Below are 17,601 nucleotides of genomic sequence, written 5' to 3'. Positions count from 1 at the left end.
TAAGCCGCAGAGTTTGACCTTAAGAGGTTGAACTGAAGACATTGATTAACTGACTGCTGAGACAGAGATAGCAGCTTGAATATGGGTGATCTGGTCAGGCAAATAAACACCCTGGAGGATTAACAGCTGAGATAGAATTAGTAGTTGGGAATTTACTAAAGGATGTACATCACTAGAACATGAATAAATTGACCACTGAAACAGTCAACAGCAAATTTGTAAGTAGGAAAGTACTAGAGTTTGTGGTGTCAGCTATTACATTATGTTGTTGCTAGCTCCCCAAGGTAAAGCTAAATCTTAGTAGATCAGGGCAGTCTAGTAACGTAGTGGTTAACTTAATGCTATTACAGCGTCGTGACCCTGGTTCAATTCTGTCACTGTCTGTAAGGAGTGTGTGTCTCCTTCCCATGACCCTGTAGGCTTCCTTTTGGGTGCTAAGGTTTCCCACATTCCTAAGACATATAAGTTAGTAAGTCACATGGGTCTAACTGGGCAATGTATCCTGTTATATCAGAAGGGCTTGATACCATACTGTATTCCTAAATGAAATTTTAAAATAAATTAATGGAATCAGTTATTACCTTCCAGAATTGGGCTCATGTTCAGCTGATGAGCGTAGACATAGATAGACATGGGGGAAATAACATGGCTTCCTATGATCTTACAAAAACCTTTGGCTCTGTCAACCAAGAGGTACAATGAGAATCCTTCCCATCTCTGACAAGCCTTGGAAATTGATTACCATACTATATCAGGAACATGATAGTGTGCAGACCATGGTCTACCACAGACCTCCTGCCAGTGCAGTTTACCATCAAGCAAGTCTGTGCCGTTGGGCAAATCCTTTTGTCAATTTTTAAAAGAACTTACTATATTTTTAAAACTTAAGTAGGGATATTATTACAAAAGAAAGAAAAAATAAGAGATGGTTCAACTTTCTCTGAAAACACTGCAAGTCCAACCTCAGTCAGAACAGTAAAGAAGATGTTTGTTTATTTGGAGCATAGGTGAAAACTGACCTTACACCAAAAGCCCACAAAACAAAGGTCCTCTCTCAACTTAGTTAATAATAACAATAAAGGCCCAACATCAGACCCCCGAGAATTTCGGTATTTCAGAAGCTATCTCACAGCCAAAGCAGAGAGCAGTGAACCTCTAAAGCCCATGCAAATCCTTGGAGCACCTGATGAAAAGCGTGTTTGAAGAGCAAACCTCAAACTGGGTGCTAGGCTCATGGTCTACCAACAAAGAGTGATCCCTACATCTCTATAGGCTTCTGAGACAAGGACTACCTACAGCAGACACCTCAAGGAACTGGGGAAGTACCATTGAATGCATACAAAATGCAGCAGGCTAGGCAGCATCTATGGAGAGGAATAACCAATTGATGTTTCAAGTGGAGACCCTTCATCAGGACTGGAAAGGAAAGGAGAAGAAGCCAGATTAAGAAGTATGGGGGGGAGGAGGGAGTTCAGTCTAGAAGGTGAAAGGTGAAGGCAGGTAGGTATGATAGTTGGGAAAGGTAAAGGACTGAAGAAGAAGGGTTCTGTTAGGATTCTATCTTCACCTGGCTTTGCAAATCACCTCCTGGCTTGTACGTTGACTGTTTATTCCTCTCCATAGATGCTGCCTGACCTGAGTTCCTCCAGCATTTTGTATGTGTCACTCTGGACTTCCATCATCAGCAGAATCTCCTGTGTTTGCCGTTAAAATGCGACTTCTGCAGAATCCCCCAAATTCACCGCCAGGATCTGGCGAATTTGGACGCCACAGCAAACAGGTATTCCAGAGACCTTGACCGACACCCTGAGATTTGAGTTCAAATCCTTCCAAGGCATTTCTGGAACTTAATTTCAGTACATAATCTGGAACTTAAACCAAATATGAGCTTTAGTGGTGATAAAGACAGAACTGGATAGTCATTAAAAACCCAGCAGCTCTAACCAGATCAGGTTTGGGGGGGAAAGCATGATAGTGTAGCAGTTAGCATAACATCATTACAGCGTCAGTGAGCTGGGTTCAAAGTTCAAAGTAAATTCTTATTATCAAAGTACACATATGTCACGATGTACAAACCTGAGATTCATTTTCTTGTTGGTACACTCAGCAAATTGATAGAATAATAACTATAGCAGGATCAATGAAAGTTCCCACTAATCTCCCTCCTGGCACTTATCCTTGCAAGTGGAACTAGTGCTACACCTCTGCCCTCACTCCCAAACAGTCCTTCCAAGAGAGGTGACACTTCACCTGTGAGTCTGTTGGGGTAATCTACTATATCCAGTGCTCCTGGTCCAGTCTCCTGCATATCTGCGAGACAGATTGGGAGACCACTTCACCAAGCATCTACACTCCATCTGCCAGAAAAACTGGGATTGGCCACTCATTTTAATACTGTTTCCCAGTCCCATCCTCGACTGGCGTGATCAGGTTAGAGGAGCAACACCAACTGTCTGGGCAGCTTCCAACCTGATGGCATGAACATCAATTTTTCAAACTTCTGGTAACATCCTTCCCTCTCCTTCACCACTCCCCATTCCCATTTCCCTCTCTCACCTTATCTCCTTACCTGCCTATCACCACCCTCTGGTGCACTTCCTACTTTTCTTTCTGTCCTCTCCTATCAGATTCCCCCTTCTCCAGCCCTGTAAGTCTGACATCAATCAACTTCCTAGCTCTTCCTCCCCCCCCAATTTCACCTGTCACCTTGTGGTTCTTCCTCCCCTACCCCCCACCTCCCATTTTCTTACTCTGACCCCTCACCCTTTTTTTTTTAGTCCTGATGAAGGGTCTCAACTGTACTCCTTTCCACAGATGCTGCCTGGCCTGCCAAGTTCCTCCAGCATTTGAGTGTGTTGCTTGGATTTTCAACATCTCAGATTTTCTTGTGTTTTTATATATGATATATCTGGTTTTGTTCTGTTTATATGATATTTGTATCATTCATGATTTGGGAAGACTTAACTATATTGTAATTATTGCTTGTGTATCCTTTCATGTTCAGTGTAACTTTGTAAGTTTGTAATCCCACTATCTATGTATTAATCTTATCATGTTGATATTAATAAAGAGATTGAAAAAGAAAAAAAAGCAAAAAAAAAGATTTTCTTATGTTCCTAATCTATTCAACCTTTTTCTAAAAGTCCCAGAAATGTCCGTGTAAATTTCCTATGTACTTTTTCAATTTTATTGAAACCTCTCCCAAAGGTAGGTGACCATAAATGCACTCAATGCTCTAAATTTGGTCTCACAAACATTTTATACAACTTCAACATAACATCCCTGCACCAATATTCTGACTTACGAGGACCAATGTAATGAAAGCTCTCTTTATGACCCTATCCACCCATGATGACACTTTCAAGGAATTAAGGATCAGTATTCCCAGATCTCCCTGCTCTACCACACTCCTTGGTGGCCTACCGTTCACTGTGTTAGTCCTACCTTGTCTTGCCCTCCCCAAGTACACTTCTCTGCATTAAATTCCATATGCCATTTTTCAGACCATTTTTTTCAGCAGTTCCAGATCCCACTGCAAGCTTTGTTAGCCTTCGGTATTGTTCACAATGCTTCCAATCTTGGTGTCAATTGCTGATCTAGTTAACTACAATATCATTCACATTTTAAATATAGATGACAAACAACAACAAACCGGGCACTGATCCCTGTGGCACACCACTAGTAACAGGCCTCTAGTCAGAAAGGCAACCCCCTATTACCACTCTGTGTCTTCTCCTGCTAAGCCGGTTTTGAAACCATTTTACTACTTCACCCTGAGTGCCAAGTGACAGAACTTTCTGGACCAGGACTTGGTCAAAGACCTTGGTAAAGACCACATCCACTGCCTTTCTTTCATCAACTTTCTGAGTAAACTCCTTGGAAAAGCTTTATAAGATTGGGTAGACATGACCTACCATGCACAAAGCCAAGTCGACTAGCCCTAATCAGGCCCTGTCTATCCAAATATTTATATATACTGCCACTTAGAATACTTTTGAATAATTTACCCACTACTGACATGAGCCTCACTGGCCTATAAATTCACAGCTTATTCTTGGAGCCTTTCTTAAAGAATGTAACAACATTAGCTATCCTTCAATCATCTGGCTCCTCACCTGTGGCTAAGGACATTTTAAATATCTCTATCAGCGCCCCTGCAATTTCTTACTAATCTCCCATAAGGTCCAAGGGCTCACCTTGTCAAGCCATTGGGTCTTACCCACCCTAGTTTACCTCAAGACAGCAAGCACCTTCTTCTCTATAATCTATGACCTCACTGTTGTTTTGCCTCAGTCTTTGTGTTTGTCTTCTGAGCAAATACAGAGATGAAAGATCCATTAAGATCTCCCCCATTCCTTTTGGCACCATGCATAGATGACCATTCTGATCTTCAATATGACCAATTTTGCCTCTTGCTATCGTATTGCACTTTATATATCTTTAGAGGCCCTTGGGATTCTCCTTCACCTTGTTTGTCAGAGCAAACACGTAGCTTCTTTTAGCCCTCTTGACTTTCCTCTTTCATGTTCTCTTGCATTTCTTGTACTCGTCAAGCATCTCATTTGTTCCTTGTTGCCTATACCTGCTGTACAGCCCCATCTTCTTCTTCTTAGCCAGGGCCATTGAAAACCAAGGTTCCCTAAACCTGTTAGCCTTGCCTTTTATTCAAACAGTAACAAACAAACAAACTCTGCACCCGCAGTATTTCATTTTGAAGGCCTCCCACTTACCAAGCATCCCTTTGCCATAAAAAACAATCCACACCTGCCATCAGAATGGGCCTATCTCCAACTTAGAATCTCAACTCAAGGACCAGTCCTATTACCTTGAAACTAATGGAATTATGATCACTTCTGCCACTTGCCTTGTCTCGTTCCCTAATAGGACATCCAGTACTGTGCTGTGTCTAGTTGAGACCTCTTAAAGATTAAGGAAATTTCCCTGAACATATTTGACATCCTCTATCCCATCCAGCCTTTATGCAGTATGCAAGTCCTAGTCAAAAGGCAGAAAGTTAAAATCACCTATGATCGCAACCTTATTTTTCTTGCAACTGTCTGCGATCTATCTATAAACTTGCCCCTCTAAATCCAGCTGACTACTAGGTGGTCTATAACATAATTCCAATAATCTGATCATCCCTTTCTTACTCCTCAGTTCCACCCATATGGCCTCAGTAGACGAGCCCTCCAGTCTGTCCTATCTGAGTACTGCTGTGAAGTTTCTATTCTACATCTTTGTTCTCGATCTCCTAACATGATAACTGTTAATAAGTATATTAATCTCAGTCTTGAGACATTCAATTGACCCAGCACACCCAGCCTTTTGTTCTGAATTCCCTATTAGGAAAGAATTTCTCATCAATTTTAAATGCCCGTACTAAGTTCATAGATTTATACAGCATGGATACTGGCACTTTAATTCAACTTGTCCCTATCAACTCAGGTGATTATCTATTCTTATCCCATTTGCCTACATTTGACGCATATTCTTAAATTTTCTTAACCGTGTACCTATCCAAATGTCTTTCAAAACCTCATTTTTTTTTCCTGCCTTTACCACCTCCTCTGGCAACTCATCCATATACCCATCACACTCAGAGAACCCTGTCCCTTCAAATTCAAAGTAAATTTTGTTATCAAAAGTACATTTGGTATACCAACTATCCTGAGATTCATTTTCTTGTAAGTACTCATAGTAGATACAAAAAAACCCAATAGAATCGATGATAAAATACATGCAAAGGTACCGAATGGTCTAGAAGGCTCTGTCGCTCGGCATTCAGGATGAGGTAGTAAATTGGATTCGACAGTGGCTTTGTGGGAGAAGCCAGAGAGTGGTAGCAGATGGTTGCCTCTCTGACTGGAGGCCTGTGACTAGTGATTTTGCCGCAGGGATTGATGCTGGGTCCGTTGTTGTTTGCTATCGAGATCAATATTCTGGATGATAATGTGATTGGATCAGCAAATTTGCAGATGACACCAAGATTGGGGGTGTAGTGAACAGCAAGGATGGCCACCATGACTTGCGGAGGGATCTGCATCAGCTGGGAAAATGGGCTGAAGAATGGCAGATGGAATCATTATGATTATCATTAATGATTTAGATGAAGGGATTAAAAGTAACATTAGCTAATTTGCTGATGACACAAAGCTGGGTGGCAGTGTGAAATGTCAGGAGGATGTTATGAGAATGCAGGGTGACTTGGACAGGTTGGGTGAGTGGGCAAATGTATGGCAGATGTAGTTTAATGTGGATAAATGTGAGGTTATCCACTTTGGTGGCAAGAACAGGAAGGCAGATTACTATCTAAATGGATTCAAGTTAGGAAAAGGGGAAGTACAACGAGATCTAGGTGTTCTTGTACATCAGTCAATGAAAGCAAGCATGCAGGTACAGCAGGCAGTGAAGAAAGCTAATGGCATGCTGGCTTTTATAACAAGAGGAATTGAGTATAGGAGTAAAGAGGTCCTTCTGCAGCTGTACAGGACCCTGGTGAGACCCCACCTGGAGTATTGTGTGCAGTTTTGGTCTCCAAATTTGAGCAAGGACATTCTTGCTATTGAGGGAGTGCAGCGTAGGTTCACAAGGTTAATTCCCGGAATGGCAGGACTGTGATATGTTGAAAGATTGTAGTGACTGGGCTTGTATACACTGAAATTTAGAAGGATGAGAAGGGATCCGATTGAAACATATAAGATTATTAAAGGATTGGACACACTGGAGGCAGGAAGCATGTTCTCGCTGACGGGTGAGTCCAGAACTAGAGGCCAGTTTAAGAATAAGGGGTAGGCCATTTAGAACAGAGATGCGGAAAAACTTTTTCACCCAGAGAGTGGTGGATATGTGGAATGCTCTGCCCCAGAAGGCAGTGGAGGCCAAGACTCTGGATGCATTCAGGAGAGAGTTAGATAGAGCTCTTATAGATAGCAGGGTCAAGGGATATGGGGAGAGGGCAGGAACGGGGTACTGATTGTGTATGATCAGCCATGATCACAGTGAATGGCGGTGCTGGCTAGAAGGGCCGAATGGCCTACTCCTGCACCTACTGTCTATTGTCTATTGGCTATTGAAATAACAAGCAGAATAGACAAAAGAGATTCAGTTGATATTGTGTACTTGGACTTTCAGAAGGCCTTTGACAAGGTGCCACACATGAGGCTGTTTAACAAGCTACAAGCCCATGGTATTATAGGAAAGATTCTAGCATGGATAAAGCAGTGGATGATTGGCAGAAGGTAAAGAATGGGAATAAAGGTTTTCTGGTTGGCTGCCGGTGACTAGTTATGTTCCAAAGGGGTTTGTATTGCACCCAATTATTTTTATGTTATATGTCAATAATTTGGATGATAGAGTTGATGACATTGTTGCAAAGTTTGCACATGATACAAAGATAGGTGGAGGGGCCGGTAGTTTTAAGGAAATAGAGACACTAGAGAAGGACTCAGATTAGAAGAATGGGCAAAGAAATGGCAGAGGGAATACAGTGTTGGGAAGTGTATGATCATACATTCGGGTAGAAGAAATGAAAGAATTGACTATTTTTTTAAATGGAGAGAAAATACAAAAAAAAACAGATGCGAAGTGACTTGGGAGTCCTTGTGCAGGATTCCCTAAAGCTTAATTTGCAGGTTGAGTCAGTGGTGAGGAAGGCAAAGGCAACGTTAGCATTCATTTGAAGAGGACTAGAATATAAAAGCAAGGATGTCGTGTTGAAAATTTATAAAACACTGGTGAGGCCTCACGGAGTCTTGTGAGCAGTTTTGGGGCACTTATCTCAGAAACAATGTACCAAAACTAGAGAGGGTTCAAAGGAGGTTCACTGAAGTGATTCCAGGATTAAACATATGAAGAGCGTTTGATGGCTCTGGGCCTGTAATCACTGGAATTCAGAAGAATGAGGGGTGACCTCATTGAAACCTATCGAATGGTGAAAGGCCTTGATAGAGTGGATGTGGAGAGGATGCTTCTTATGCTGGGATGCGAGAGACTAGAGGACACAGCCCCAGAATAGAGGGGTGTCCTTTTAGAATGGAGATGAGGGGAATTTCTTTAGCCAGAGAATAGTGAATCTGTTGAATTCTTTGCCACAGGCAGCTGTGGAGGTCAAGTCTTTATGTATATTTAAGGCAGAGGTTGATAGATTCTTGATTGGTCAGGGCATGAAGGGATACGAGGAGGGGGAAGGCAGGAGGTTGGGACTGAGAGGGAAAATGGATCAGCCATGCCAAAATGACAGAGCAGACTTGATGGGCCAAATGGCCTAATTCTGCTCCTATATCTTATGGTCTAATTTATCCATTATCAAGGGCCAAAACCATCCAGACCATGCTCGCTTCTCACTGCTGCCCTGTGAAAGAAGGTACAGGAACTTTAGGTCCCACACCACCAGGTTCAGGAACAATTATTACCTTCAATCATCTGAACCTGCCTGGATAACTTTAGTCACCTCAACACTGAACTGATTCACCTCAACACTCAATTTCAAGGAATCTACAACTCATATTATCACTATTATTTATTACTTATTATCATTATTATTATTATTATGAGTAGTTATTGTATTTGCAGTGTGTCTTATTTTGCACATTGAGTGTTTATCAGTCTTTGTGTGTGAGTTATTGTATTTCTTTGTTCTACTGTGAAACAGAAACATAGAAAATAGGTGCAGGAGTAGACCACTCGGCCCTTCGAGCCTGCACCGCCATTCAGTATGATCATGGCTGATCATCCAACTCAGAACCCTGTACCTGCCTTCTCTCCATACGTACAAGAACATGAATCTCGCGGTAGTAAATGGTGACATACATGTACTTTGATAATCCCATAACCACTCAAAGATGGGAAGGAGCTGACAACCCGCCAGTGTTTTCCTGGGGAGCAGGTGGAAACCGAGCAGACATAGGTGAAGGAGCATTGGTACTCTCATTGCACTGGTCTGTTTACCTGTCCCAGATGTGGCAGAGTCTGCTAACGCACAGTGGCCTAATCACCGAATCTGGTTACTTTCTAAAAAGGAGCCCAACCCCATTCCAGCCAGGGAGCGCCTTGGGTCGGCCCGTCTCCTGGGTGAACGGCTAGGAGCAGAAAAGGCTGTGGAGATATTGCGGATGGGATAATTATAGGGATTGCTGGAAATACTGATCAGTTTTTCTCTCCTCATTCCCTCTATTTTTCTTTGCCTTCTATCGTCTCTCGAAATTGCTTATCCGTGCTGGTTTTATCTCCCAATCCCTCGCTATCTCCTAGTTCAGTATTTTCGTCTTCTTTCCCTTCGCACCCCTAATGTGGATCTTTCCATACCATTGTCTATCGCCTTTCTGTTGGTTCTCGTGTTTTTTTCGCCCTTCATCGCTCTTTCCTCTGTCCGTCTCTGCTGTTCAGTCTCATGCTCTTTTTCTCTTCCTCTTTCTCTCCGTTTCTACTTTTCTTGTTGCTTATTCTTTCGGGCTTTCTCCGCCCTCTCTGAATCTGAATCCCTCGCTGTCTGAGAATAGGTCCCTCTCCCCAAACCAGCTCTCCAGCGCTCCTTTCTCTCAGTCTCTCGCTTTCTTCCTTGTCCGGAGGGTATGGTTAAGGACAGCAGACGGCTGACGTTTGCAGGGTTCCCTGTAAACGCGGAGCATCGCACGGTGGGACCCCATATCAAGGGGAACAGGAGGTGCACTGCATTCGTTTGGGTTCCCCGGAAAAAATCGGCGGTAGCCATAGGATTAACTTTGAAGGCATAAATCTACCGTGCCGCGCGAATGGGTTTTTGGGACGGCTTGGTGAAAGAACCAGTGAAATAAAACCAGACGATAACAAAGATGAAGGTCTTGCCCTTAGGAAGTACTGTACTGGAAATGGATCATCAGCAAGGTGGGACACCGGAAACCTGATTGGATGAGGACTAATCAATCAGAGGGGACGGATGACGGGAGCGAACTGGAAGTACCTCGGCATCGTCCCTGATGAAGATGATAGAGTTGTTATTGCAACGTCGGTTAAAATCGATATTTGTACCCGGCTGGAAGCCCGAGAAGAGTTTCTTCGTCAAATGCGCCGGGAAAGCACGAGATCCTTTTTCACACAAAGTTTCTTACCCCCGCATCTCTGACCACCTTCCTCTCCAACGCCGGCCCGGAGCCGCGCCTTGCACTGGCCAGTGAGACGGGGTGAATGTCCGCCGCCGCTTCGCCCCCAGTACCCTGACTTGGGAAGGTTCCCTCGTCTTAACACATTCACGCAGAGCTCCTCTCCGGTCCAAAAGCGCTAAACTAATTGTGGCGTTTCTACTGATGCCAAAAGTTGGGCTAAACCGACGCCGGGAAAGGATTTGATCTGAAATTAAGCTACACATGTTCACAGAGAATCCAATTCGCATTTAGTGTTCTCTAAGTTCTACAACTTTAAGATCGGAGTTGGTTACCGGGCGATCTATATCGCTATCGGTGACAGTCCCAGTAAGAGACGACCCACATTAACTGATCGGTTTCTGTTTGTGACGGATCGTTTTAACTATGAGCTGTTATGTTAACAAGTTGTGCACACTGCGAGCCGAGCGGCGAGGTCACGCTGTCTTATACAATACAAGCTTATCTCGGGGCAAAGCTAACTCTTCTTAAAGGAAAACACATCGTACATTTCAAATTATAAATTTGCACCCCTCCTAAAATCGAAAATTGAAAGTTATATTGAAGTATTAAGTTTATTTTACTGAAAATAGATACCTGGACAGTTTGAAGCCCTCCGTAAGCAGTAAACAGCAGCAAAAACCCGAAGCTCACAATAACGGCATTCTTCGTTTCTTTAGCAATTTTCATCTTGCTGATCCGAGTGATTTCAATCCCGCTGGTTAAAACCGAGCGACTTCCGAGACCCTACAAACGGCCCAGGAACGGGGTGAACAAGTCCTGCTCTCCGGGTTCGCCCGGTTTTAAGATGTATATGCCCGCTTGTTTGGATGACAAAGTTCACATGTGAGCCACTGGAAATTTGTCATTTTGGTGACGAAGTCAATCAACTGGGACTGTATTGCAATAACTCTTGTTAGAGCGGAAGTATTTTCTTGCTCCGGTTCTGTCATGGGACCTACTAGTACTTAACCGATTGGTTTCCTAAGGTACACTAGTCCAGTCACCAGCCGGCCGCGTGTGGTCGCTGACACCGACCAATTCACTCGTCTTCGCCCGTTTGAGTCTGAATTGTGTCTCTTTACAAAATAGCATCGTAACGTTGCACAAATCCCACCCGAATGCAAACTGCATGCACTTGAACACAATGTTCAAGATTGTTAATTGCTTTTCTTCAGTAAAGGAGAGCGAAATGATTTTTTTAATCGGGATAGAACGAGGGAGGATCTGAACAACACTTTGAATTCTGTCGGGGAGGGACGGTGGGGGTGAGCTAGCCTAGGAAAGTCACAGTGGTCACAGGTCTCAGAAGGGAAGGGGAGGGGGAGAAGTGGCGGGCTGTGCTGATGGGAGATTCGCTAGTTAGGGGGACAGAAAGCCGGTTCTGTGGACGAGAACGAGATTCCCAGACGGTATGTTGCCAGGTCCGGGACATCTCGGACCGGGTCCTCGCCGTTCAGTCAGAGATTGTGGGCCATGTAGGACGAGTGACGGGGTTCTGCAAAGTGAGTTCAGGGAGTTAGGTGCTAAGTTAAAGGGCAGGACCTCCAGGGTTGTGATCTCAGGACTGAAACAGGGTAACACGTGGCTACGAATTTGATGTAGGAAGGAGGACAATTTCTGGATCATTTCATGGAAGTCGCGACCTGCATAGGAGAGACGGTTTGCACCTGAACTGGAGGGCTGCTAACAGGTGGAGACAAAAGTTGTTAGACCTCAGACGAAATCAGGAATCAAAAGATTGAGCGACTGATGTGTTGCTAGTCAGGGCAGACTGGAGAACCCGTCTAGAAAGGCTAGGCGAGCCTGAGGAATAAGAACAGTATATTATAGAATACTCAACTGTCCGCGGGATTCATAGAAACACCTTTGTAGAAAGAATGCAGACAGTTGTAAGAAACAAGTTAGTTATAGTAGGTGATTTAAACTTTCCACGTACTATCGAGCTTGTCATACGTGTTCAGGGAAGTTTCCTTAATCATTACATAGAAGTCAAACTAGAGAATGTGTGATAAGACAGGGCAGGTAACATATTTGGGTAGGAAAATACTTTGCATCTAGGTGTCATGATACCACTAGTTTCAAAGTAAATATGGAAAAAGATAGGCCAATCCGTGGGTTGAGGTTCTAAGTTGGAGAAAGCCCTATCTTGACGGTATCAGAAGGGATCTGGCAAGTGTGGATGGGGACTGGCAAAGATGTACATGGTGAGTGGGAGGCCTTCAAAGGGGAAATTTTGAGAGCACAAAGCTTGTATGTGCCTGTCAGAATAAGAGGTAAAGGTAGATTGAGGGTACCTTGGTTTTCAAGAGATATTGAGGCTCTGGTTAAGAAAAAAAGGGAAGTGAATAGCAGGTGTAGGCAGGTAGGAACAAATGAGGTACTTATGGAGTATAAGAAACACAAGAGAACACTTGAGAAAGGAACCAAGAGGGATAAAAGAAGGCATGAGGTTGCCCTAGCAGGCAAGGTGAAGGAGAATCCCAAGGGATCCTTCAGTTATGTTAAGAGTAAAAGGATTGCAAGGGACAAAGTTGGTCTTCTGGAAGATCAGAATGGTAGTAATCTACGTGTGGAGCCAAAAGAGACGGGGAAGATTTTAAGTGGATTTTTTGCATCTGTATTTACTCAGGAAATGGACACAGAATCTATGTAAGTGAGGCAAAGCAGCAGTAAGGTCATGGGCCCTATACAGATTACAGAGAAGGAGGCGGGTATTGTCTTGGGGCAAATTAGGGTGGATAAATACCCAGGGCCGAGGTGTTCCTGTGGACCCTGTGGGAGGCAAGTACAGAAAATGCAGTGGCCCTAGCAAAGATATTTAAATCACCCTTAGCTACAAGTGAGGTGCTGGAGGATTGGACGATAGATAATGTTGTTCTTCTGTTTAAAAAAGGCTCTAAATGTAAACCAGGAAACTATAGGCTAGTGACCCTAATGTCAGTAGTGGGAAAATTATCGGGGGGGTATCCCAAAGGACGAGTCATATGAGTACTTGGACAACAGGGACTGATTAAGGGTAGTCCATATGGCTTTGTGTATGGTAGGTCATGTCTAACTAACCTTATAAAAAAATTTTGAGGAATTTACCAGGAAAGCTGATGAAGGCATTGATAAGGTCCTGCAGGAGAGATTCAGACACTTGGCATTCAAGGTGAGGTGGTAAATTGGATCAGACATTGGCTTCATGGGAGAGGCCAGAGAGTGGTAATAGATGGTTGCCTCTCTGATTAGATGCCTGTGACAGGTGGAGTGCTGCAGGGACTGATGCTGGGTCCATTGTCGTTTGTCAACTCTATCAATGATCTGGATGATAATGTGGTTAACTGGATCAGCAAATTTGCGAATGATTGGGGGTGAGGTGGACAGCAAAGAAGACTACCAGAGCTTGCAATGGGATCTGGACCGGATGGAAAAATGTGCTGAAAAATGGCAGATGGAATTTAATACAGACATGTGCAACATGTTGCACGTTGGTAGAATCAACCAGGGTAGTTCTTACATAGTAAATGGTAGGGCACAGAGGAGTGCAGTAGAACAAAGATGTCTGGTAGATAGGGTGGTAAAAAAAGCTTTTAATACATTGGCCATCTTAAATCAAAGTACTGAGAACAGAAGATGGGATAGAACATGGAACATAGAAATCTACAGCACATTACAGGCCCTTCAGCCCGCAATGTTGTGCCGACCATGTAACCCACTCTAGAAATTGCCTAGAATTTCCCACCTGCATAGCCCTTACTTTTCTAAGCTCCATGTACCTATCTAAGAGATTCTTTACAGACCCTGTTGTATCTGCCTCTGCCACCGGCAGTGCATTCCATGCGCCCACCACTCTCTGTGTGAAAAACTTACCCCTGACATCCCCCCTGTACCTACTTCCAAGCACCTTAAAACTATGGCCCCTCACTTTAGCCATTTCAGCCCTGGGAAAAAGCCTCTGGCTATCCACTCAATGAATGCCTCTCATCATCTTATACTCCTCTATCAGGTCACCTCTCATCCTCCGTCGCTCCAAGGAGAAAAGGCCGAGTTCACTCAACCTATCCTCATAAGGCATGCTCCCCAATCCAGGCATCATCCTTCTAAATCTCCTCTGCACCCTTTCTATGCTTTCCACATCCTTCCTGTAGTGAGGCGACCAGAACTGAGCACAATAGTCCAAGTTGGGTCTGACCAGGGTCCTATATAGCTGCAGCATTACCTCTCAGCTCTTAAACTCAATCCCACGGTCGATAAAGGTCATTACACTGTATGCTTTCTTAACAACACTGTCAACATGCGCAGAAGCTTTGAGTGTCCTGTGGACACGGACCCCAAGGTCTCGCTGATCCTCCACACTACCAAGAGTCTTACCATTAATATTATATTCTGTCTTCAAAGTTGGTCTACCAAAATGAACCACTTCACACTTATCTGGGTTAAACTCCATCTGCCACTTCTCAGCCCAGTTCTACATCCTATCAATGTCCTGTTGTAACCTCTGACAATCCTCCACACTATTCACAACACCCCCAAATTTTGTGTCATCAGCAAACTTACTGATCCATCCCTCCACTTCTTCATCCAGGTCATTTATAAAAATCACAAACAGTAGGGGTCCCAGAACAGATCCCTGAGGCACACCACTGGTCACTGATCTCCATGCAGAATATGACCCGTCTACAACCACTCTTTGCCTTCTGTGGCCAAGCCAAATCTGGATCCACAAAACAATGTCCCCTTGGATCCCATGCCTCCTTACCTTCTGAAGGAGCCATGCATGGGGAACCTTATTAAATGCCTTACTAAAATCCATATGCATTACATTCACTGCTCTACCTTTATCAATATGATGTTATGTTGAAGTTGTATAAGACATTGGTGAGGCCTTATTTTGAGTACTGTGTTCAGTTTTGGTTGGCTAACTGCAGGAAAGCTGTAAATAAGGTTGAAAGAATATAGAGATAATTTCTAAGGATGTTGCCCGGTCTGGCGGACCTGAGTTATATCGAAAGATTGAATAGGTTAGGACTTTATTCCTTGGAATGTAGAAGATTGAGGGGAGATTTGATAGGGGTATACAAAATTATGAGAGTATAGATAGGTAAATGCAAGCAGGCTTTTTCCCCTGAAGTTCTGTGGGACTACAACCAGAGGTCATGGATTAAGGGTGAAAGGTGAAAAGTTTAAATGGAACATAAGAAATTTATTCACTCAGAGGATCGTGAGAGTGTGGAATGAGCTGGCAGTACAAGCGGTGCATGGGAGCTCGATTTTAACGTTTAAGAGAAATTTAGACAGCTACATTGATGGCAGCAGTATGGAGGGCTGTGGTCCGGGTGCAGGTCGATGTGACTAGGTAGTTTCAATGGCTTGTCATGGACTTGATGGGCCAAAGGGCCTGTTTCTGTTCTGTACTTCCCTATGACTCTGTGATCTCCTTGAAACCTATCAAACATTGAAAGGCCTATGCAGGCTAAAGGAAGTTTCCTAAAGCAGGGAGGCCCAGACCGGAGGACACAGCCTCAGAGTACAAGGATGTCTCTTTAGATGAGGAATTTCTTCAGCCAGAGGGTTTTTCTTCAGCCAGAACCTGTGGAATTCACTGCCATCAATGGCTGTGGAAGCCTGATCTTTCAGTATTTTTAAAATGGGGGTAGATATGTCCTTGAGTAGTAAGGGTGTGAACAGTTCTGAGGAAAAGACAGGAGAATAGGGTTGAGAGGGATGATAAATCAGCCATGATGGAAAGGCGGGGCAGGTTTGATGGGTCAAATAGCCTAATTCTTCTTCTCTATCTAATGGTCTTATGGATCTGATACAGTGATGAAAAAACAAAATAAATATAAATATAAAAGCAGTCGTATATAACACAATGTAAGCTTGAGTGTGGCCATATATACACAAGATTAGTTTATACAGATAGACTGATCACATGTACATAGTGATGCTAGGGCAGGAGTACCTCTATATAGGGTGACTCTTACAGGAAGTGATTCAGTGACAAAGTGAGTCTTGAGAAGAGGAACTCTTCTAGGCAGCAGCAAGGTAAATGGAACAGTGACTGTGTCAGTGTAGGTGTGAGGTGTGCAATGTAAGTGTGAACTGGGGGGGATGAAAGGTGCTGAGGATCTGTTTAAAGGAGCAGCGATGTGTATATAGTGGTGGTGGGGTGGAGATGATGGTCATTCTGACAGTAGCTATTTGTGAGTCTGGTGTAGTTGCTGTGTAGCCACGAAGGGAGTGTGGACATGGTTGAAGCAGGTACAGAAGCATTTAGCAGGTACTTGGACAGGTACATGAATAGGAAAGGTTTTGAATGCAGGGAAATGAGACTAATTTAAATTGGAATTGACTAGTTGGCCCAAAGGGCCTGCTTTTGTGCTCTGGGACGCTAAGGACACATGAAAATAAGTGTCTGAGTGGGTCACCTAGTTCCTCAATAAGATAATGACTGATCTCTTTCCCAAAGCCCTCAGTTCCCAGCCTTTCAAAACAAAGAAATCTGCTTCCTCCTTAAACATTTGCACAATATCTTTCCTCTGGGGCCGAGAATTCTGCAGATCCATCACCCTCTGCACCCCAATAAATTGGCCACTGAGTGTACGTTTATCCCCTTGCTTGGAACTCTACCCCGAGAAACACCTCAGAAAGAACATCCCTCATTCCTCGAAGCTCAGCTTCTTCGAAACAGGCATATACAGATCCATTTGCTGTTCATTGTCGGACAGCCCCTCATCCTCAGAGTTAGCCTGGGGGTAGGCAGAACATCACACTGGCCCCGTTTCCACACTAGCCAGAACATCCTAGTTGTCTGAGTGTACGTTCAATGCCTAGTGACCGGGAACAACGCACAAGCTCTTCACCCTCTCCTTGGTCTAAGGTTGCCAAGCCAATTACCGCATTTCCCCTACACTTTATGATGAATTAACTCAACATATTAAGAGCCAATTAGTTTGATTCAGTAAGGTCATGGCTGATCAGATTGTAGTGTCAACTCAAGTTCAATTATCATTCAACCATACCCATGAACACCACCAAGCGAAACAGCGTTCCTGTGTGACCAAGGTGCAAAACACAGTACCAACAGTCACACACAGCACAAGGAACATACAGCACATAGAACTACGATAGCAGAAAACAACACTGACAAAAAATAGCCTGAGTCCTTGATTGTCAGGGCCTGTAGATTGATGATGTATGGGATGTTGGCCTGGAGCGATGTTTCTGCAAGAAAAAGCCCGCAGGAGTTTCTCATCAAGCACTAGTGCAGCTGCAGACAAATGCAATCCAGCTCGCCTTACACCGGACATGAGAGAGCTAACCCTCGACCGGGCATGGCCTCCAGCTCTCTCCCACACCATCTCTGGTGTCTCCTCCCCGGGCAGGCTGCCACACGTGACCCTGCGGCACGAGGGCATGGCCCACGCAACGCCCCTGCCAAAGAACCGGAGAACCGGACTTGCAGCATTCTACATTATCAATGTCCAACAGGGCCTTGTGA

The 17,601-nt window shown here is 44.0% G+C and overlaps 1 protein-coding gene across 1 annotated transcript in view; it reads right to left on the bottom strand.

Annotated features, from left to right (window-relative positions):
- unc93a (unc-93 homolog A) overlaps positions 1 to 10,908 on the bottom strand; it is a 60,193-nt gene extending 49,285 nt beyond the window's left edge. The window contains exon 1 of the mRNA XM_059986544.1: positions 10,713 to 10,908. Within this exon, the coding sequence (XP_059842527.1) occupies positions 10,713 to 10,805 (93 nt within the window). The 5' untranslated portion in view covers positions 10,806 to 10,908. The remainder of the gene's footprint in view (positions 1 to 10,712) is intronic.
- Between the last annotated feature and the right edge of the window lie 6,693 nt (positions 10,909 to 17,601).

The sequence above is a fragment of the Hypanus sabinus genome, chromosome 12 (genome assembly GCF_030144855.1).
Source record: "Hypanus sabinus isolate sHypSab1 chromosome 12, sHypSab1.hap1, whole genome shotgun sequence".
Classification (NCBI taxonomy): domain Eukaryota; kingdom Metazoa; phylum Chordata; class Chondrichthyes; order Myliobatiformes; family Dasyatidae; genus Hypanus; species Hypanus sabinus.
Note: the sequence above shows the minus strand (reverse complement) of the source record. Positions and strands in the feature narration are given on the sequence as shown.